The sequence below is a fragment of the Aptenodytes patagonicus genome, chromosome 3 (genome assembly GCF_965638725.1).
Source record: "Aptenodytes patagonicus chromosome 3, bAptPat1.pri.cur, whole genome shotgun sequence".
NCBI lineage: Eukaryota > Metazoa > Chordata > Aves > Sphenisciformes > Spheniscidae > Aptenodytes > Aptenodytes patagonicus.
Window position 1 is genome coordinate 109,584,435 of NC_134951.1, and position 22,993 is coordinate 109,607,427.

The following is a 22,993-nucleotide window of genomic DNA, read 5'->3' on the forward strand; positions in this document are numbered from 1 at the left end:
CTCTGCCTGTGCCTGCATCAGCTAGAGGAAGAGCTGTTTTCCCAAACATCTGGAAAACTCCACTGTCGGCTGACCAGTGCTGAGGAGCTGAGGGCACCTCTTGAATCCCACCAGAACTAACACAGCCGGAACTAAATATACTCTATTATTTAGTGTGTTTACCTATAAATATAGGTCCATATATATATATATAAAACCTATAAATATGGGTAATAAATAGCAATCCATGCCCTTTCACAAGCACATAAGGGCTTCCTGGAGATAGACATACCACCCATCAAGTGCCTTCCAAAGTTATTTTTCCGGTCTTTCAGAACAAGGATTGTGTTTACAGCATTTACGAACATGTTTACAGCCTCAGCTACAAAAACCTGTCAAAATATTGCAATGGAAATTGAGGCACGTTGTTTTTCTTTTGTTTTTGGTGCAGGGGAGGTTATTTTTTTATTTTTACAGATTATTTTTAGAATTTGGTGAAGGGTTTGGCCAGTTTTATAGCAAAAGCTGCTGTCATGTAAACACTAGTTACTTCTCAAAGACAAAAATGCGTGTATGGTTCTAATTTTAAGTACATGAGGTCATCGGTTAAGTGTTCGAGAACTGTGTGCCGGTCGGACACGAGCAGATAGATGCATCGCAGAGTCTTGTTGATCTGATTTCAGCGTCAAGTGGGTGAAGGACAGTGGCTGGCTCAGGCGCACAAATAAACGTCTTGATTTACAGAGATGCTGACACAGGGTTTTACGAGCCTCCAGAAAGTCTGTGACTTGTGGACTCGGAGCTGTGCGGGAGGCGGGCAGGGCTGCCCCACCGTCCTTTCTAAGGCCGACTCCCGGTAATGGGCGAGTCCCTGTGGCAACCCACTCGCCAAGCTGCAGCGGGCCCCGTCCCCCCCGTGGGCCCCGTCCCGCGTCCCTCACGCAGGGGGCTGGGGGGTCCCCAAGCGACTGACTCCCCGAGCTCCGCTGGCCTCCTCCCGGGGCCCCCCGCATCCCGGCAGGCTGAAGGAAGCGCCCGGCCCCGCCGGCGGGCCCTGACCCAGGGGCACCGGGACGCCCCCTCCTCTCGGCCTCCCCCATGAAGCAGCACACCTGCCCCGGCCCACTTCACCTCGGGTCCGGGCCCAGCGCGCCCTCCCGGCCGGCCCCCGCCCCGGCTGGCCCCGGCGCGGCGCCACCCGTGACGGGTGCCGCGGCGGGAGGAACGGTGGCGCCGGCGGAGGCGGGCCGTTCGTCCGCGTTTGCCGCGCCCGCCCGCACCGCCCGGCGCTTCCTACGGCGCGGGGCGGTGGAGCCTGGCCGGCGGGGCCGGGCCCAGCGCGGCGGGGCGGGGGCGGGGAGGAGGAGGGCAGGGGAGGGGAGAGGAGAGACGGGGAAGGGAGCGCAGGGCAGCGGCGGCAGGAGGAGGAGTCGGTGCCGCCGCCGGATGCTGCGAGGAGGCGCCGCGGCCCCCCTGCGCTGCCGGCCGCTCACCTGAGCGGGCAGGAGGGAGGAGGAGGAGCCGGCGGCCGAGCTGCGCGGAGCCCGGCGGCGGCGAGGCGGGCGGAGGGTCGGCCGGGCGGGTGAGGCCATGGCTCCGGGCGCCTAGCGGGGCCGGCAGCGCGGCAGGAGGCCCGCGTCCCGCCGTGTGCGCCCGGCTGCTGGCGGGGGCAGCCGGCGGCCTCCGCCGCGGCCTAGGAGAGCGGGCGGCCTTCCCCTCAGCGCGCCGGGCGCGGCGCCGCCGCGACCCACAAGATGTCCACTAGGACGCCGCTGCCCACCGTCAACGAGCGGGACACGGAGAACGTAAGTGCCGCGCCGGGCCTCCCTCCGCCGCGCCCCCTCCGCAGCCGCCTTTCCTCGGCACCTGGCGGCGGCCCGGCCTGTCCTGCCGCCCAGGCCAGGTGCCCGAGGGGTGGGCGGGCCGCGGCCGTCCCCTCGCCCGGCGGGCCGGGCGCTCCCCAGTGCCGGGCCGGCACCGCCGCCTGCCCGCGCCTCAGGCTCCTCCATGCGGCGCTGCCGGGGCGGGTCCGGCGCGCTGGGCTCCACGTCGCCGCAGCCCGCCCGCGGCCCCGGGCCTCCCGCAGGGTCGGCGGGCGGCTGCCGCTCCGCTCGGCGGCCGGGCAACCCCTTCCACGCGTTGTTGGGCCAGGCCGGTCCGGTCCGGGCTGCCCTTATATGTACTTGGCTGGAGCCGGCGGCTGTAGGCGCGCACAGGCAGTTGGCTTCGGTTCCCCGCCGGGGAGAGGCCTCTAGCCCCCGCGGGCTGCAGGCCGGGCTGCCCTGCCTTCACGCGTCCCCCACACCGGGCACCCCTGTGCCTGGGTCGGGGCACCCACTCGTGGGGTTTCTAACTGCCTGGCACTCGGCTCCCTCTTGCCTTCTGGGATTCAGCCGTACTTGCTCTTTGTTTGGTTTGCACCTCGGAGATGGTCCCCGGCGTTGCTGTTACTGTACTCCTTCCTCTGTTTTGCTTTGTGTTGCGTCTGAGAGAGGCTGTTGTCGTGTCCTTGGTACCTCCCGAGCTGATTGTTTGGATCTTCCTTTGTGCTCTGTTTAAACATCTTTGCGCTCTTCCTCTGCTCCGCCCAGACTTGATGGTGTACAAGTGTAGGGTTGTTCTCCATTGTGGTGGTCTTCCCACAGAAAATAACCGGTCTCGGTTACAGTAGACAGTGTACCTGAGAAATCTTAAAATCGTGGACCATGTCTGGTCCTGTTCATCAGTGGTGATTATTTAAATAGGAGGTAGTATGGGAGGTGTGAAATTTTCGTCTTGGGTGAGGGGACCAATATTAAAAGAGGTATGTTTGGAATGTATACTAGATATCGTTAGTTGCCTTTGGGGAGGTGACAGAAGGCACAGGAGGGAAAAAGGAGTCGTATGAAATTTAACGCATGCAATTGCACCCAACTTCTAGTTGGGCGGAAAGCGATCAGTAAGAAACGAAGGAAGGTGGCCTGGTGGGTTGAAATGGGTCGAAGAAGATGCTTGTTTGTATTGCATCAAACCATAGAGGTTCTTGCCAAGAGTAGGAGCTCATAATGTTTGTTACTGTATGAGCCAAAGCAGCAGTGTCTGCTGAATAGGTTACTGAATTACATGAAATGAAAAGTGAATACGAGAAGAGGATTTGGAAGACAAAGGTAACAGAAATGAGCTAATATAGTTAAAGAAGTGAAACTCTAGCTTGTTGTATTATTATAATGAGCTTTTAGTATCAGTCACTCAGTGGAAGTTTAATTGACATAGCAATATCAGCGTGGTTCCTAGTTAAAGCTTAAAGCAAGTTAGATGCATTTGGTCTGTCCTTACTCTTCACAGACTGAGTCCTGCATTAGTGTCAGAACAAAAGCAAGTCCTTCAGATGAAAATGAAAGTTTAGATTTAATTAAATGACAAAGTCCACGTTTGAGTGATACATGTTACTTTTGAGTCTCCATTTCAAATGTATATAGGAATGTAGATGAGAGATGACAGGAAGAGATAAGTATTTATGCGTATATCCATTAATATAGCACATAAGACTTGCAGGGTACATTTACACAAGGCAAATGGAAATATTCTCAAACGTCATCAACTTCCATAGAATGAAAACTTCAATTAAAGTGTTCATTTAGAAAATACTATGCTACTTTTGAATGCTCTATTTTGACACCTAGAGATAGGTAAGGATTTTTTTTTATTATTATTATTTCAGTGAGTGCACTGGGTGTCTAAAAGAACAAGGTTTGTACAGGATATCAAAATACTCAAATTTGCACATTTGCTCCTGGAAATCTTGGTATAAGTCTGTAACCTAATACTAATGAATATAATCCTCCAGTCAGATAAACAGTAAAGAGCCGTGCAGTAGTAAGTTCCCAAATCTGCACAAAGTAATTCTAGTGCTGCCATTAGTATGGTGACTGCTGGGTTTTGGAGCAGAGGAGGTTGTCACTTCAGCCTGTGGGGGAGCCTCGGGAAGTCCTCTCTGGTACCTGTGATCTCCCTATGTAAGATCTTTTGCTAAAGTGGCAAACATGGGATGGAGGAGGAGGTGGTCCATTGCTGACTTCCCAAACAGCAGCATTCCTTGATTTAAAATGGACTCTGTCAGGGTAAGGCGAGACTCTTAATTTACTTTTAATGTGCTTCCTCCTGGTAGTAAACACTAATGGACTGGGGAGGTGTTTATGCTGATGGGTCTTGATGCACGCAGTTTAGCTAGTAAGCTCTGGGTAACTGAGGTGCTGAGAAGTTGCAACTAAAGGGAGAATTTGTTGGAAAGAGTGAGGAGTAAGAGTAGCATAAGTATGAGTGGTTTTGGCCTGGTAAATAAATCCATCTTTGCAGTGCATGTTTCCAATTCCCGATACATATATGAGCGAAGCTCTCCCAAGTTTGCAGCTAATGGTGATCTTCGGGAGAGCGCTCTTTTCTGTCTCATACGTGTGGCCATCTCAGCAGTGTTGCTCCATTGTGTGACTCTCAAGGGACAGACTGTAGCTCTGTATCCCGGAGAGAGCTGATTGATGGTTCTGAGTACAAACCTACGTACGCGTCCAGCTGTGCTTTGCACATGGCGTGAGGTCGTTGCATGAAATCATAGGGAACTATTCTACCACTGCCACCCCCTGTCTCTTGGCAGCTGCTTTCAGTGCTCTTTGAAATTTTATTTATTTTCCATTTTAATGTATGCTTTTCTCAGTGAGTATGCAAGCATGTGTTCTGTCATTTGAAAAAAAAAAAAATTGTAATAATTGGATATAGCACCTGTCATAAGAATATACAATCCTTGAGGAATAATGTGAGTTCCTGGTGGGATGGGTGAAAAACATGCGTATTTCCATAATTCTTTGTGCCTTTTATCCCAAAGCGCCCTTTGAAAATAGTATAGAAGGGATAAGATCATGCAGCAGATTACTTGATAAGGTCTTATCAGAGAGCTGGAGTGAAAGGTACAGGCACCGCCGACAGCGGACAAACAACAGGTAGACAAGTGGTTGTGAAACAGTCAGTATGTGTATAGCTGATAGGTCTGCGTTATAGAAATTCACACCCTTTTTTTTTTGTTCTTTTCCTTTTTGCTATTCTTTATGTCTCCCAGTGCTATGTTTAACTTTTCTAGCATATGTCCATAAATATTTTTCATTAGAGTTGTTATTTCTTTTTCATGAAAGTTATGTTTGAGGAAACAGAATATGAGTGCCAAGCACTTATTGCTATTCAGTGGTTTATTGGGGACATTAATGGGTGGAGGCAGTACAGTAAAGATTATTTTCATGCCTACTACTGGATTTATTTTTTTTTCAAGTGAGGGGTAAGAGTAGTATTCAAAATAATAATTTTCCTGTGTTTTGATTTTGTACATGTAACTATTTATAGCTTCCTCTTGATACATTTTATGTAGGCTGTGGTAGGTAATGTTTCGGTGCATTCAAACACTTGCAGTTGGGGTTAGTTTGGGTGAACTGATCTTCCCATCTCTGCTGAGGCTGGAGGAGGAGAGGGACAGGAATCAAAAGCTTTGAGCTAGAGTAGCTCTTTTGTTTTCGTTGAGTTGGTATTAATTGAGGAAAGAGGGGCTTTTATGTTTTTCCCTTCAAATTGTATTGTATTATGTCATTAAATTGGGGAATGGTTTTCCTGAATTAAGGCAAAAGAAAAGAAATATGTTGGTAATATATTCTCTTAAATGTTTTTGGGGAGCTCTGTGTAAGAAAAGACTCGCAGAGATTCAACAGTCAGCTGTAGACTACTTGCTTTAGTAAAATTAATAAAAATGAGAATGCTGTACTTTGCTTTTTCTGACATAAGAACCTCAGTCTGGCATAAGAATACTTTTTTTTTCTATAGTAAGTGTAATTTAACCTTTTGAAGGTATTACTATTATTTGCGAAGGTATTACTATTTATTTGTGTTATGGTGTCACGCATCTAGCTAAGTTTTAAGGTATTGTTTTGCTTTGTACTTTTCAGACACATAAGTTGGTTAATTCTACTGCAGAGATCTTGCATGTTTACGGCGGAAGAAGGAACAAACAAGGCAGGAGTGCTGGATGATAACAGTGGCCAGAGTTGAGGAGGAATGTGGGAATTGCAGTTTGTCTTACCTAGCCAGTGCCATATGAGAACGATTAAGAGAAGTCATGGCAGAGGGAGTTTTAAGGAAGGATAATACAGTGACCCATGATCATGTGATTTGCTTCATTATCATACAAATAATTATAATTTTGACACACGCACACCCATTTGCAGGCTGGCGAGGGAAGGGTGCTGTCTTGGATGCCAGCTAAAGTGGGTGTGGTTAAGGATGACTTCCTGATAGTGGAGGCAAGTAGACAGCTGCATATTAAAGAAAGGAAAAAAAATTGAACAGGGCAAGAGATAAGAGGATGCAATGGAGCGGTCAGGTTGGGGTAATAATAATTATACCATGTTTAATTTCTTTCTGGTTTTTTTTTCCTTCTGGATTTGCTTTTGCACAATAAGAACACATGGTTTTGATTTGGACGGAGGGGGCGTGGGAGAAAGTATCTGACAAGAATTCTTTCGTTCAGTGCCTTAAGCAGAAGAATGGCCTAGTTTCCAGGCCTTATGGGTTCAAGAGTACAGCTGTATCTTTCTTATCCACAGGAGATGGGCTTTAGCAAAGTGGAGAATGCGTGTGTTTTTTCCTTGTAAGATTATTTTCCTTGATCATAAATACACCATTAGGTCGTATGTTTGTTTGAATGGTAAGAACAGGGTATGTTCTCCTAATCTTATTTTGAAGGCTTGTGTTTGCTCTATGCAGACTACTTTTTTTGGTTCTGGTTCAGGTCTTGAGCAAGCTCCTGTGCTGTGGGGTAAAACACATGTTTAGCTAAGCATTATGCACGGAGAGAGCAAGGTTCATTTTGTTATGAGGTATGTTATCCATTTTGAAGTTAACCTTCTGTGTGAATCGGAGAGAGTCATGGGACAGGTGATGTAGATGTTTAGTTTCATTTTCCTTCTGTGAAGAGAAATATTTTGGAACAAATGAGTGAAAATGTAGCTTCATGTTTCAGTGTTCTTTCTAGGCATCGTAAAAGGGTATATAAAGTTCAAAAAGAGTTAATACAGTTTGATTGTACTGCTTGTTTCATTTCATACTTCATAGGTAAACATAAAGTTAGATTGTTTGTGGTTGGTGTTCTGAAAACTGTACTTACATGGTCAGCGGAGTTAAATGCTGAACTAGAACAAGGAGATTATGTTCCATGGAGCCTTGTTGTCGGTGGGATCTCTACCATCGTATTTTTCTGATCACGCAGACTTACTTTTTATATTAATATAGCTTTTTTAATTTTCTGACTCTGCACTTAAAATGTTTTAATCATCAGTAAAGGCAGGATTTTTTTCCCCCATGGCGCCCAATTATATTTGGAAATTAATGTTTCTACTATAAATGTGGTAAGTTTCTACTATGACAGTTGCTGTTGTCTAGCAGAGAGCGCCTGCTAACTTCTAATTGGTATGAATAGGTTAACCATAGAAAAAGTAGTAATTTCATTTTTCTTTCAAGTGCAGATACAGTGATTTCTGTACAATTATGTTCTTGATCAGTGATTTGTATTTGCACTTGCAGGTTTTTTTTTCTTGTTCTCAGAATTTAGTATAGACCTAGCCTTAATATTTTACTGATGCTTGAGAGAGAATTTTAAACACTTTTCCAGTAGTGCAGATTCATTGAGAAACTATCCTGTAAAAAGGAGGGATGATTTTACTTTTAATGTGGAGCTAGAAATCTATGGTGCAACTAAAGCCCTAAGATTTCTTACAAATTGGCCTACTAACAACTTGAGAGTTTGAGCAAACTTTTCAAATGTTCTGATATTAGAGAGAAAGCATTTTATTGCTTCTGTTTAGATACTGTCTTTTAGTAGCTTCAACCTTTCTTTTTTCTCTTTTTTTTTTTTTTTTAAATATACGTTTATACTCTGTGCTGTCCTCCAGGTTAAATATAATACTTGTAAGTTGCTGCAGACAGTGACATGTTTCAAACTTAGCTTATTTGTGTTGTGGTTATGACATGATCTATTTTTTTTGTTGTTGGAAACACAATGCTTGCTTTTTGTGGTTGGTTGGGGTTTTTTAATCTTTCTGGAATTTCAGAATCACAAAAATTTTTTTGATGACTTCACAATTTTTTCTGGGTCTTCATTCTTAAATGTTTATTCCCCTCTAGGTAGTGGTAAATTTAAGAAGAAACATTCTCCACAGTTGAATGTTTCTGAAAACAACTACGAAAGCAGGAAAGTTCCATTGAAACATTCACATCATTCAGTGTAATGAATATAATGCAACTGAATCTGAGTTTTAATAATAAGCTCTTTCTCCACATCAACTACCAAGCCTGTTTAATTGCTAACACTTTTCTACTTTTTTTCACGTTCTAAATTAACATTTTTGTGTTCTCTCTGCTCAGTGCTAAACTAAGCCTTAAATTAGGCCAGTTGTATTTCATCTAAGAAAGAAAATTTCTCCTTTTTTTTTTTTTTTTTTTTTTTTGTTTTCCTGTGAATAACTTAGTAAAATCAAAGGATTGCTGAGATCTCAAGGTCAGTTTAAGACTTCATTGCTGTATGTAATGATGCAGCTTAGACAGTTTCGGTGAGCATTCTAGCGAACCTACGGTTAAAAATTCCAAGAGGATAAGATGGTCCTTGTTTTTAAGGCAGGTTTCCCAGTGCTTGTTTCATCTTATTTTTTCTAAGTAGTGACCAAACACACTATAGCTATGATGGTAAAATAGTTTAAGGCAGAAGCATTGGAAAGTGTGCTCTCTGTGCTTATCATAATTCTGCTTCTTTTTGAACTGAGATGGCAGTTGGAAAAAAAAGTTTGGTTGTTTGTTTTATGGTTTTGTGGTTGTTTTGGTTTTTTTTCTTCAGATGAGCATTTTGTCAGGGATTTTTTTATGTATGCTTTCAAAGAAAACACCAACTTATGCTGAAAGACATATGTTCACAGTTGTAGTAAGGCATCTGCACAGTTAAATTCAGCTGGGCTACAATTAACCTTTAAAGCAACGAACCGGACGTGCTCATGGAGCAGTGCCACAGCTTAGGCTGTAATGATTGATCAATAGAGTGTATTTATGTAAAACCCAAAAGCGCAGGTTTTCTGTGCATCTCTGTAGAATGGAAGATCATTATGTTATTCTGAAATTCTCCATCTTATCAGGGCAGCTGATCGACAGTCACTTTACATCACTTAAATCATCATGGGAAAACAGGCTTTCTTCTGCTGGAATGAATGCATTGTCTGTGTGTTTTCAAGTTCTCGTATTCTGTTGTATATGGATCCAGGAAAAAATAATTTTCCTTCTTTTATCTTGCCGTTCCTATGCTTGTGGGACACCTTAGGTGTGGGCTGTGGGTGTCGCAATGAGAAGTGGTCTGCACTCCACTTATTTGGTTAGCATTAACGTGGTTTATGATCAAGACGACTTTTGTAAAGACTCCTGCTGAGCTGTTCAAGATTTAAGTGCTCACTACCAATGACTCCTGGCCATTTGTGTGCAAACTGTTTCAAGTTTGCAACATTTTATAAAAAATGTAAGACATGTTATAGAAACATACATTCATAATACAGTAATACAATGTGTTTTGAAAAAAAGGATTATTTTTCTTCACACTTGCATTCTTCAAAAGACTGGTAATATATCAGAAAGAGGACTTTGGGTTACAATAAGCTTTAGCCAGTTTCATTGTTTTAATTTCTAAGCTGTGTACAAAATCTAAAGAAGCACTTGCAAAAAAAAAAAAAAGGCAGTAAAACGTTCTTTAAATTGTTCGGTAATTTTGAATGCCCAGTAAGTATAATAACATGATATGTGTGTTCATAGTCCTAAAGATTTCTTAGGTAAGGACTGATAAACATAGTTGAGTTACACTGAGAGAATGAAACACGTTCATGACTTTATATCAGTGTCTGCCTTGTTCACCATGATCATAATGGTGTGTTGGCAGCAAGTAGAATAATAATCCTGTTTTACATTTAAACACGTTGCCTGCAGAATTCACAGAAGTAGCAAAATAAGAGATGTTAATCAGAGCAGAGAATGATATCCGAATGATATATTTTAGTTGATTCAACATGAGGAGCTTTGTCCAGTTGTGTTGCAGAATTGTGTTTTAAACATACATAGTTGTGATATGGATAGCTTGAATAATAAAACAGAACTTTTTCACCTCTGATGAAAGCACTTGTGTAGTACATCCATGTTAGCATAGCTGAACATACAGAGTTACTGGATAGCCCATGGCAGTCTCTTGCAAGAGCAGATAATGATAATATTACTGGTGACAAAGTCTAATTGGTTTTGTATTATAAAGTAATAGTAGTGCATGATAACTTCTAAAATCTCAAGCAGAGACAAAATTAGGCAAGGTTGTTAGGGAGAAGCGATATCTTTCATTAGACAGATGTGGTTGGAGAAAATAGATTAGATTTGGATAGATTAGATTAGGCTGTAGCAGGGCCTGCTGTAAAGGCACCTGCCCAAGGCTAACCTTGTGGTAAAACCTGTAGTGTCTAGTGTCTCTGCGCCGCCGTGCTTCTGTAGGAGGACCCACGCCTTACTCATGATGCAGTAAAACACGCTTCTTCTTGTAAGTGGAGGCACAGCCTTAGTCACTGTGATAGAGTGCTATTTTCAGCTCTCTTGAAGCTTTCCTCCCGGCTTCCTCCTTTCTCCACTGTTGGTTCGTATCTTTTCCATCTTAACCCAATACTTAGGAAGAAAGTAAAAGAAAAAGAAAGTAAAACACCTTTTACTTGTCTCCAAGCAGCCCCCTTTTTCAGAGGGGAAGAGGGCCATTTATTTGTAATCTTAATGTTAAAGGTTATTACATAGACCGTTTTTCTTATTTAATCCCTCAAATATTTGACCAATTTAATTTTAAACCTGGTGATAGTCTATAACCTGCTGTCACAGCAGCTTTATCCTTACATACTTCCCAATATCCATCTCTCTGAGATTCCATTTACCTGTGTTCATTAAGTTGCTGGCCATTTAACACCTGTAATTTCCTATCTTATCACATTCTTGCCCTCCCACCTTGTTTTTCCCCCCCATTTTGCTTACTAACGTGCTTTTGTGCTTGAGCTTGAGTACTTGTTGCCAACTTCCTTATGCTTCTCACTCTTTCTGGGACCTTTTCCAGTTTTGCTCATTTAATGACATAAGCAAAACCAATACAAAGCTTTACTAAAGCTACATAGTTGTAGCTCCTGTTTATCGTTCAAGTAATATCCTTTTGCATGAATCCCAAGGAGCATTTTAGTATGGGAATAATCTGAATTGTAAAGCTAAAGGGAGTGAAGAAATGCTTTGCTGTGGGTGGGTTGGGGGGGGTGTTTCTGGTTTGGGGGTTCTTGAAATTATTAGCAAAAAGGATTGTTACAACTTTAAATACTCATCGGTTAGACTATGTTTTCCTCACTCTGCATTTCCTTCCCTCACCCCTGGTAAAGTTACTGGGCTTTCTGCTTCCAGATAACAGCAGAGAGTAACCAAAGCTTTATAATGATTAGTTAGAAAGGACATACAATTTTACAGTGTCATTTGTAGAGAGAGATTTTCTTCGTAAACTCAGCAGGTACGTGAGGAACTTAATGTGCAAGAATTGCAGAGTTAGGGAAGCGAAGTGGAGGGCGTGCTGCAGTATGTGTAGCAGCAGTGTAAAATACGTACTTGTGCTTAAACAGTAAATATCTGAAATTCCTTTTGAGAGTGCATACTTGGCTTCAGTTGTATATAAGTATCTTTTTAATTCTTAGATGTTTCCATCATTACTTAAAATAAGCAGAGGCATAGCTCAAAAATTCAGAGAATCTCATGCATTAAGAGTCTGATTTTTGCCGTGGAAATTACCTTAGCCTGTTAAATGCTACGTTGGGCTTTTACAGAGGATATGGTTGGTTTCCACAAATGGATTACATGTGTAATGTATTTACTCACATCTCTATTCCAGATAATATTATCGATTGAAGGTAATAGAATTCTTTAAAGCATTTGGATTTTTATTTAGTGATTTTTTTTTTTTCCCAACAGTAATCAGATTTTCTTCCCCCTGCAATTATTACAGTAAGGACTGTCTACCGGTGGTCAAGAAAAATCAGGAAAATGTCATTACTTGGTAAAGGACTAAAACAGTATTTTACTCCTTAGGATCAGACTCCAGAAGGAATAACAATTATAATCATTCAATACAATAAGATGTATACAGAAAATATTATTAATACTGTCTCTGAGCAGTCTTTACCAGGCATACCTATGTACAATAGCTTTTCAAATTTGCTTTTCTTAATTTGATATTAAATGAACAAGGCTGGCTGCTTTTTAGAGTTCTTTCTTCCAGTGATGGACATAAGATGCACATGAACAAAGAAAATTTATGAAAGCACTTCATAATGAAACTCTTGCTCCATCTACTGCATAGTCTAGAGATATCTACAGAAAGTTGGTATGAGCAATGAGGGTCGATCTAATACAGATGCTGGAATTAGTCAATAGAAGACATAATTATTATTAGAGAATATATGCCTACAGCAGTGTTTGTAGACAGGCTAAGGGAAATCTAATCCCTCAACCTGTGCAAAGCAGACTGATAAAATAAAGACTGCATTTAAAGGTCCTTTTTAAGAAAGCTGTTCTTGCTTATCCAGTGATTGTAGAAGCATAGCACTTGTCAAAATCAAATCTGATGTTTTCTAAATACTACAAGATAAAATATTGATGATTTATTATTGCTGTTGTTATTTTGTTTGTGTGACCTTTTGTAAAACTTTGTATTTTGGCATTATGTACAAGTTTTTTCACTGTTACTCGTTAAATCCATTTCTTAGTGGTGTGTAATATTCTGTTTAAATAGAATTATTTTCAAAGTGAGTGGTGTCAAGCCTTCTGGAGCAGCATAGAAGAGGCAAACTGGACTCCTGTATCCATCTGTTTGTTTTTATTCCCTTCACATAATAATTACTAACCTGAAAAAGCTGAATTAAATATAGCACTTGACTATTAGACTAAAGTTATTATGATAAAGTGAAATATTAATGGTGCATGAGCCATTTTCCTAATATGTCTTGATTTAATTGAAGATATTTCTAAGACTAGCTTAGTGGGTGACAAACAGAAAAAAGAAGGAAGCAAACTGGGAGACTGTCAAGTATATTGGCAGGTAGTACGGTTATCATATATTGGAGTTAAGTTTACCTCCAGATAATTTTTGAGAAAGGGTAGAAAGCTGTGCCTGATTTCAGGTCAGTTATTGGGTGGTAGGAAGATGGTAGAAAATGAATAGATTCTTTGTTTGCTGCTTGGTGAAACAAAAAGGTATTTAATGCAATAGCTGTCTTCCCTTGGGATTGGAAGGGTTCTAGTTAGTTTGGTAAATTAAGGAAAAAATTACAGATGGAGTTCCCAGTGAGCCTGTGATAATTTAGGGATTGCAACATTGCATAAGGGGCTACATGATCATCTCTCCTACAGTGCTGTGGCTTTCCTCATCCCTTAAGAGGCAAGGACTGTGGGTGGGAGAGGGACCCTTGGCAGCTTGATGGTGGAAGAGGGAACATAACGTTGCCGTCTGACCCATCCTAAGACTTGGAATAATTCAGTGATGTCCATTTGATATCTGCATAAGGATGACTCTCCTTTAAGGTTTTGAGGACGGATTCCCGATTGCTGGCAGGGAGATTGATAGTTCCTGTCACTTGCTGACACTGTGCTCGGGTTTCCATGACTTCTCTGCTTTCCTGACTTTCCCTTTCGTAAGACTGAATCAAATTAATTCCTGTTTTAATATGAGACAGTGTCTGATTAGGTAAGCCACCTCAACTGGGGACTTCTAGACAGTGAGACACATTGCTCTAATGTTATCCAAACAGTTTCGATGTCCAGCTCAGCACAGAACCAAGAGTTGCCACTGCTAATGGTGAGCTGGAGGCCACCCCAGCTGCTACTGCTTATTTGCTGTACCTCATCATCTAGGTAAAGAAGTCTGATGATGCCTGACTTCGACAGCTTGCAGGCTGGGGTAGTGTCTAAAGACCATAGCTGGGAATCTGGCATTCCTCACCCACTGGTTGTCAAGGACTGGAGAGAAAAAGTTATACTTTCTTTTTGTACTTTTTTCTTATTGTTGGATTGGCTGTTTGTTTTAATGACCATGTTCATTTTGAATACATATTAAGTTTTGTTCAACCCTTTAATCGTAGATTCTTTTGGCTTGTATTCTTAAGCTTTACCCATATATATATATATATATGTACATTATTTCTTCCACATTTTCTTATCTCTTTATTTTAATGGGCTGGGTAAATCCAGCATCTATTGCTTTTAATATTCTCTTTGCCTCCTGTGATGTTTTTTTCGTTCACTTCCTTTGCTGACTTATGTAACATGGACTATTTCATTTGCTATGTTCGTTCTTGTGCTTGGCTTTTACATCTCGGCTATACTCACACATGATTTCTGTTGATGGTTTGAATTCAGTACATTGACAGATATCTGCGGAATATGTGTGATTGTCAGTATTCATTATCTACTGTATTACTGTATCTGCCTGTTTAAAGCATATAAAGAAATATTTTTTTTTTCTAGGTGTATTACGTACTTTGCAAAATCTTTCAGGAATATTGCTGCTGTTTGGGTTTTTTTGCCTTTTTTCAATTTAGCTTCCTAGTTGCATGTATTTCTAAAGTGCTAAATTGTGGTAGTTTGTGATCATAAATAATTGGAGCCCAACGGTTAAAATAGGTGGTTGCATGAGTTTAGAAACAAGGGGCTCTGAGGAGATTGTAGTCTGAGCTCTGTGTAGGGCGCACTCTTTGATCATAAGATATGAGCTGGTCCAAGGGGCATACAGTGTTTGGACAGCTTAAAGTTAAGCATAAATCTGTGCAAGCTTGGGAATATGTTTGCTAAGTTGAAATGTGGTGTAGCATTATCCACATAAAGGTAAATAGTTACTACAGCCCAACTGAGAACACTTTATTTGATCTGTTAATTAACACTTACATGAAAAACAAGGCAGAGAGCACTCAGCAGAAGACTGTCTTCATTTTGCTTTTCTTTTTTTTCCTCCCCCCAAGTTCACCATGTTCCACTGCATCTGCTGGCTTGGATACATCATCATAATCTTGCTCTGTATGTAAAACATGGTTTATGCTTTCAGAAGACCAGTTAAGTTTAGTGGTGTCCTTATAACTTTATCTGCAGCTCCTAACATCAGATCAGACTCTGCTAGACTGTTCTTGGTAGACAAAACCATTGTAACTGAATGCTGCTTGAGTGCAGGCTCATTGGTAGAAGTGTCCTATACCATCTAAGGTGCTTCTTCCTCTTAGGAAGGTGGCTGGTTTTCCTGAGCCAAAATTTGCATTACTCCTCAGAAAGTTAACCTTTGTATCAATGCTTATGAAAAAAATATGTCTGCAGAATGCTGAGTCTGATTAAATCCTGGCTTAAATATTAAAACCATCTTCTTGGCAGATGGGGACCAGTAGGCGCTCTGCAACTCAGTCCTCTGAGGCAAGACTTGTTAATGACATCAGGCAGCCTTGCTGCAGAGAGATGGACCAGAAAATATTATCAAGCCTTGAAGTTGAAGAAACTAAGCTAGTATGCTCTAATGCAAGAGGCCATGAAAGTGCTCTCCAGGTCAGGAAGGATTCCTTGTCCGTCCCCTGAAGGCTGTAGCTGCTGTGGGGGCATGAAATAGGCCCTATTAATCTGCTTGTAGGTCCATGCAATTTTTTCCTCTTCTAATTTTCAACGTGAACTGGTTGCCCAACTACTGTTAGATACGTTTGTGTTGTGTACTGTATTGTGTGAAGGGAAACATTAAGATGAGTCTCTATACCCTTTAAATTAGACTTTTAAGATCCCTTTCAAGATGAGTCTCTATACCCTTTAAATTAGACTTTAAAGACTTTCAAGGTACGTCTCAAAAGAATATTGCAAAATCCTTCTGAATATTGGGTAACTTCATTTGAAACGTAGCTTGACATGATCCTGAAACTTCAGAGTCCTGCGTTGCCCTACAGTTTCTTTTCTAGGACATGTGTGCATCAATTAGTATGTATTGCTATCAGGTTGGATATTTTAATTGGTTATCTCATCACTTTTTAGAAGCAGGCTTTACTTCAGAAAGTTAGTAAGACCTTGAGGTAAAATAGTCTTCAAAATAAGATGGTGATCTGTCTTGATGGATTCATCATTGGATGATGAATCTAAAGACTTTAGAAATGCTGTCCAGCTTGCTAAAGGAATAACTTAATTTTCTCATGTAGCAGAAGTGTTAAGGGTGCTTTGCCCATGCATGTCACTCTTAAAGGGTAGCTTAAGTTTGCATTGTGTGCTCTTCTGTCTCACGCAGCCAGTGCAGGTAAACACCACAAATAAGCAAGTCTATTTGTTTGTGGGATCTTTTTTCGGTGTGTCCATTCCCCCACGCCCCCACCCCCCCCAGTTCTTCTGGTTTTCTACCTTGTTATTGAATAGGAATAAGTATCTCCTAGCTAAAGTTTCACTACTGGTATCGATTTGCCTCTGGATTATCAAGAAAAGTGGTGTGATCAATTTTCTTTTCCATGTCGTTCCTGTCCTGACAGTGTGGTTCCATGAGAGCTTAACATGGAGCTACTGTGGCCCCATCTTCCCCAGGCTGGGCGTTCCCCTTTCTCCTTGGGCCTGCGCTGATGCTTGAGAAACTGGCTGGGGGTGCACGTGCTCAGGGAGAGAGTTGCTAGGTTTTGTCTGGCTTGGTTCCCTGTGTTGGCTCTCCATCCCACTGCACCGGTGGTAGCGCAGTTAGAAGTGGGTGCAGGCATGTAAGCAGTGTTGGATTGGCTTCAGCAGCCATCATGCCACATATGGACTCTTCCAGAGTTGTTTTAGGTATGCATTGGGCAAGGAAAAAATTCCCATTTCATAACCTTTGAGAGAAAGAACGAGTTGGGATTCAGAGCCTGGTCCCAATTAGCTGCATGTGTGTTTTCCTTCTGTAGAAGAAACCTCAGCTGGCCAAGAAGGCTGGTGGTTTGATCGTAAATGTTGGAGACACTTAGCTCTATAGTCTGGTCGCTCTTCTGTGAGTAAACCCTGCCTCTTGCTGCCATTCTCCTCATCTGGAGAAAAGCCTCAGGTTTCCAGATTGTAGGCTCCAGACTGGAGAAACAGCCCTTTCCCCTCAGTTTTGAAGTTTGATATTACAGCATTTTCCATTTCTTGTAGTCCTGCAAACACCTGAGAAGCTCCATGTGCTTGACATGATCCTGAACTGTAAGTTGTTTCATGTCTCTCTTCTCCTGCCTTTCACAGAATCATAGAATAGTTTAGGTTGGAAAAGACCTTTAAGATCATCAAGTCCAGCCGTTAACCTAGCACCACCAAGTCCACCACTAAACCATGTCCCTAAGCACCACATCTACATGTCTATTAAATACCTCCAGGGATGGTCACTCAATCACTTCCCTGGGCAGCCTGTTCCAGTGCTTGACAACCCTTTTGGTGAAGAAATTCTTCCTAATATCCAATCTAAACTTCCCCTGGCACAACGTGAGGCCGTTTCCTCTTGTCCTGTCACTTGTTACTTGGGAGAAGAGACCAACTTCCACCTCGCTACAATCTCCTTTCAGGTGGTTGTAGAGAGCGGTAAGGTTTCCCTTGAGCCTCCTTTTCTCCAGGCTAAACAACCCCAGTTCCCTCAGCCACTCCTCGTAAGACTTGTGCTCTAGACCTTTCACCAGCTTTGTTGCCCTTTGGACATGCTCCAGCACCTCAATGTCTTTCTTGTAGTGAGGGGCCCAAAACTGAACACAGTATTCCAGGTGCGGCCTCACCAGTGCCGAGTGCAGGGGCACGATCACTTCCCTACTCCTGCTGGCCACACTATTTCTGATACAAGCCAGGATGCCATTGGCCTTCTTGGCCGCCTGGGCACACTGCCGGCTCATATTCAGCCAGCTGCTGACCAGCACCCCCAGGTCCTTTTCCGCCAGGCAGCTTTCCAGCCACTCTTTCCCCAAGCCCGTAGCATTGCATGGGGTTGTTGTGACCCAAGTGCAGGACCTGGCACTTGGCCTTGTTGAATCTCATAGTTGGCCTTGGCCCACCGATCCAGGCTGTCCAGATCCCTCTGTACAGCCTTCCTACCCTTGAGCAGATCAACACTCCCGCCCAACTTGGTGTCGTCTGCAAACTTACTGAGGGTGCACTCGATCCCCTCATCCAGATCACTGATAAAGATATTAAACAGAACTGGCCCCAGTACTGAGCCCTGGGGAACACCGCTCGTGACTGGCCACCAACTGGGTTTAACTCCATTCACCACAACTCTTTGGGTCTGGCCATCCAACCAGTTTTTTACCCAGTGAAGAGTACACCCATCCAGGCCACGAGCAGCCAGTTTCTCCAGGAGAATGCTGTGGGAAAATATGTCAAAGGCTTTACTAAAGTCTAGGTAGACAACATCCATAGTCTTTCCCTCATCCGCTAAGCGGGTCACCTGGTCATAGAAGGAGATCAGGTTAGTCAAGCAGGACCTGCCTTTCATAAACCCATGCTGACTGGGCCTGATCACCTGGTTGTCCTGTACGTGCCATGTGGTGGCACTCAAGATGATCTGCTCTATAACCTTCCCTGGCACCGAGGTCAGACTGACAGGCCTGTAGTTCCCCAGATCCTCCTTCCGGGGGGCGTTGCATTTGCTAACTTCCAGTCAACTGGGACCTCCCCCATTAGCCAGGACTGCTGATAAATGATTGAAAGTGGCTTGGTGAGCACTTCTACCAGCTCCCTCAGTACCCTTGGGTGGATCCCATCCGGCCCTATAGACTTGTGTGTGTCTAAGTGGTGTAGCAGGTTACTAACCATTTCCCCTTGGATTATGGGGGGTTCATTCTGCTCCCCGTCCCTGTCTTCCAGCTGTAAGGGCTGGGTACCCTTAGAATGACTGGTCTCACTGTTAAAGACTGAGGCAAGGAAGGCATTAAGTACCTCAGCCTTTTCCTCATCCTTTGTCACTATGTTCCCCCCCGCATCCAATAAAGGATGGAGATTTTCCTTAGCCCTCCTTTTGTTGCTATGTATTTGTAGAAACATTTTTCATTGTCTTTTACAGCAGTAGCTAGTTGGGCTTTGGCCCTTCTAATTTTCTCCCTGCATAACCTCACATCTTTGTAGTCCTCCTGAGTTTCCTGCACCTTCTTCCAAAGGTCATAAACTCCTTTTTTTCCTGAGTTCGAGCCAAAGCTCTCTGTTCAGCCAGGCCGATCTTCTTCCCCACCGGCTCATCTTTTGGCACATGGGGACAGCCTGCTCCTGTGCCTTTAAGATTTCCTTCCTGAAGAATGTCTAGTCTTCCTGGACTCCTTTGCCCTTCAGGACTACCTCCCAAGGGACTCTGACAACCAGTCTCCTAAACAGACCAGAGTCTTCCCTCTGGAAGTCCAAGGTAGCAGTTCTGCTCACCCCCCTCCTTACTTCTCCAAGAATTGAAAACTATGATTTTGTGATTGCTATGCCCAAGACAGCCTCCAACCATCACATCACCCAGAAGTCCTTCTCTGTTCACAAACAACAGGTCTACTGGGGCGCCTTCCTTAGCTGGCTCACTCACCAGCTGTGTCAGGGAGTTATCTTCCACACACTCCAGGAACCTCCTAGACTGTTTCCTCTCTGCTGTATTGTATTTCCAGCAGACATCTGGTAAGTTGAAGTCCACCACGAGAACGAGGGCTAGCAATTGATACTTCTCCCAGCTGCTTATAGAATATTTCATCTGCCTCTTCATCCTGGTTGGGTGGTCTATAACAGACTCCCACCATGGTATCTGCCTTGTTGGCCTTCCCCCTGATTCTTACCCATAAACACTCAACCCTATCATCACCATCATTAAGCTCTGGACAATCAAAACACTTTCTTCAGGCCAGTTGAAAAATTACCTGGCTGCATCATTTATAAGTGCAATAAAAACTCCTGCCAGTTTCCTTTGCCAGAAGTTTTCCTTTCTGGGTGTGTTCCTGTTCTCGTCTGGTTGGTTCAATTAACAATCAACATTAGCATTTTGTTTTCTTTTTGTTTTACTGAGGAGTTTTGAGCAAACTGTGAGTGCCGTGGCATTCAGCAGCAGTGCCCTGTAGCTGCCTGCATCTACGGGTGCTGGCAAGATGTTTTGGGTGAGCTGGGAATGCTTGCTGGGAGCTCTGTGCTGGCGGGTTTGAAGATCTCATTAAATAAGTCAGAAGAGGTTGGGGAGGTTAAACTGATCACCTCCTGAGGAAAGAGCAATGGCTGGCAAGAAACGTTGAAAGAACTCTCTTTGTGTGAAGGGCAGTGTTTAAATGTGTCCAGGAGGCTGCAGGAGGAATAGTCTTTCTCCTTCTTTCCCCCTCCCATATGTCCTTTTCTTCAAAAACACGGGTTCATGTTAGGTTTCATGGGTGAGGGATCTTAACCCTTTTGTTTTGACAAGATAGGAAATATTTTACTCTTTTGCTTGGTAGGGCTGACTGTAGCTTCTAGTACTATACTAAATGGCAAATGAAAGTGAGTAAACATAACAGGATTTTAGGAAAAATTTTTTTTTTTCCTCCCGTTGGTTCCATCTGTGGTTTACTGCAGTAGCTTTTAGCTGGCTTGTCTCAATTTTCACTAGGGCTACAGGGAGGGTTCAGGTTTGTCGTAGCAATTAATGGAGATGATATGGGCCGACTGTCCTGAATTAGCCCTGGAAAATCTTGTTTGTGTGTTTGGGATGAGTCAGGAAGGAAAGTGCCAGGTTGAAATAACTGTGCCAATTCTGAGTGAAATGGAACAAAGGCAGGAAGGTCCTGTTCTGCACCTGCACGCCTGGCCGGGCCGAGGGCTTCAGGCCCAGGGAAAGGAGGAAGCATGTTAGCTGAGTTTGGGTTACAAGATCTGATTTAATGCTATGAAGGTATTTGTTTTTCTGAAATGTTTTGACTGACTTCTCGGGAAGACTGGTGCATTTTTTTTTTTTTTTTTTTTTTTATCCTTTAAATAAAAAGTATCTGTGATTCCATGTGATGATGAACTCCACCCTTCCATATGACATTACTGTTGTGTTTAAAAAAAACAAACAAACAAAAAAAACCCTGGGAGCAAGCTTACTATAGCATGGACAGGATTTATGACAGGGTAGTGTCACCATATGAAAATTACAAGTATTCTGAAGAACCTTGTGTATGAACTTTGGAAACCCACCGGTTAGCTGTGTATGGCGCTGCACTAGTAGATGGTGCGCTGTTTTCTGTCCTAGATGGCTTCAAGTATGGGGTTGTAAACATTGCATCCTGTGTAGTTTGTGATTAGAAAAACAATTCTGTCTCGAAGTTGGCAAACTTATTTCTGATATGTCTCACAAAGCTATGTTGAGCACTTAACAAACAAACAAACCCAAACAAAACAAAACAAAAAAAACCACCAAAACTTCTAAGGGCCTTAGATACCGTAGTAACAAGCAGAGGGTAAGATTTACTCGATGCTCAGCATAAGTTTACCTATCACCAGCATATATATGTATGCTTTTGGAAAGGAATCTTTATTGTGTAATAACATTAAGGAATTGTACTTCACCTTGCAATAGAAATGTTTTGCTATTAGCTTTGAAGTTGGTTTTTTGAAATATAGAATATTACAATTGGGAAGAAAAGAGATTTAAAAAAAAAGAGTAAGGGGAAGTTATTTTGTTTAGTATCTCACTTGATACTATATATTGAACTCCATGCTTATAGTTTGGATTTTTTAAAAAAAGTTTTATATAAAATGCTGTTCAGAGTTACAGCATCAGTTAACGAAATGTTTCCATATGCTTGACTGAGGCCAGCTTTATTCAAAATCATTGTTTCTTATTGCTGATAGCTTCAAGCTCTTTCAAAAGTTCATGCCTGGAATTCCTACATATTATGTAAATCTGATATAAACAGAAAGATGCACATGCATGTGTTTGATTATTTTCTTTGTGCACTTCTGGAAAGCCTGAGTGAGCAGGCTCAGGGTATGGTACAAGTTAAAGACAAACTTTTCACAATTTTGTCTGATTCTGTCCTGTCTCTGCCATGTATTGACCTTGGTATCTGATTTTAAAATCTATATATACTTTTTCCCTCACTGTGGTTTTTTGTTTGTTTGTCCTTTGGGTTTTTCTGAGCTGAGTCCTGCATATTATCCTGTTTCAGTGGAGCAGGTTTACTGCTTTGGGCTTTGTTTTTTTTAATAACAAAGTTTCTATCATGCGCTCCCAATCTAGTATGCATTTAATTGCTGTTGAGAAATTATGAAAAGAATTGTGTGCATACGCACACATTCAGTCTTTTTAATTGTCCCCTCCAAAGCACCCTTACATGTCTGAGAGCTATGAAAAATTAGAGTAGATAGTGCTATATTAATGCTTTGATTGAGATCAGAGATGCTTTAGTAATTGTAGTGTGATGTGACGGGTACATGAGGCAAAAGTAAGGTGTGGTTTTGTGCAGATGTGAGGTTTACCTGTAAGAGGAATGAATCCCCTTCTTCTGGCACTAGCTGATGGATCAGGTACTATCATCCCGTGCAGTTCAGAGTTGCACCATGCTTCATACCTGTAAACCTGGACCGCTGGGTACTCTTGATATGTGATGTAGAAGAAGCTGATCTGAACATCTCTGTTAGTTTCTACATGGAGGTTTACCAAGATCTTTCAAAACATTGGGCTCTTCTAGTTTGGTTTGTTTGTTACTTCAGCAAAAGAAAGAGACTTGCTTGAGGTCATTTGCTAGCAGCTCATAGGTCCTAAAGGAATAGTTATGGACAGCAAGCAGTTAAAACACACAAGCAGCTGGACATCCAGGACATTATTTTTCATCTTTTTCCCCTTTCCTTCCCCTGTATTGTGAATCAAAGCTGTTGCAGATCAGAGCCGTTTAGAAGTTGGCCTTCTAAACCTTTCAGACTCCCTCTGTCTGGGCTAGCTATTTTGATAACCTTGCAAAATATG

At 42.7% G+C, this 22,993-nt stretch overlaps 1 protein-coding gene across 6 annotated transcripts in view; it reads left to right on the top strand.

Moving 5' to 3' along the window:
* The first annotated feature begins 1,652 nt into the window (after nt 1-1,652).
* MARK1 (microtubule affinity regulating kinase 1) overlaps nt 1,653-22,993 on the top strand; it is a 64,379-nt gene continuing 43,038 nt past the window's right edge. For all 6 annotated transcript variants that reach the window (XM_076334602.1, XM_076334607.1, XM_076334604.1 and 3 more), the window contains exon 1: nt 1,653-1,784. In XM_076334602.1, the coding sequence (XP_076190717.1) occupies nt 1,734-1,784 (51 nt within the window). In that variant the 5' untranslated portion in view covers nt 1,653-1,733. The remainder of the gene's footprint in view (nt 1,785-22,993) is intronic.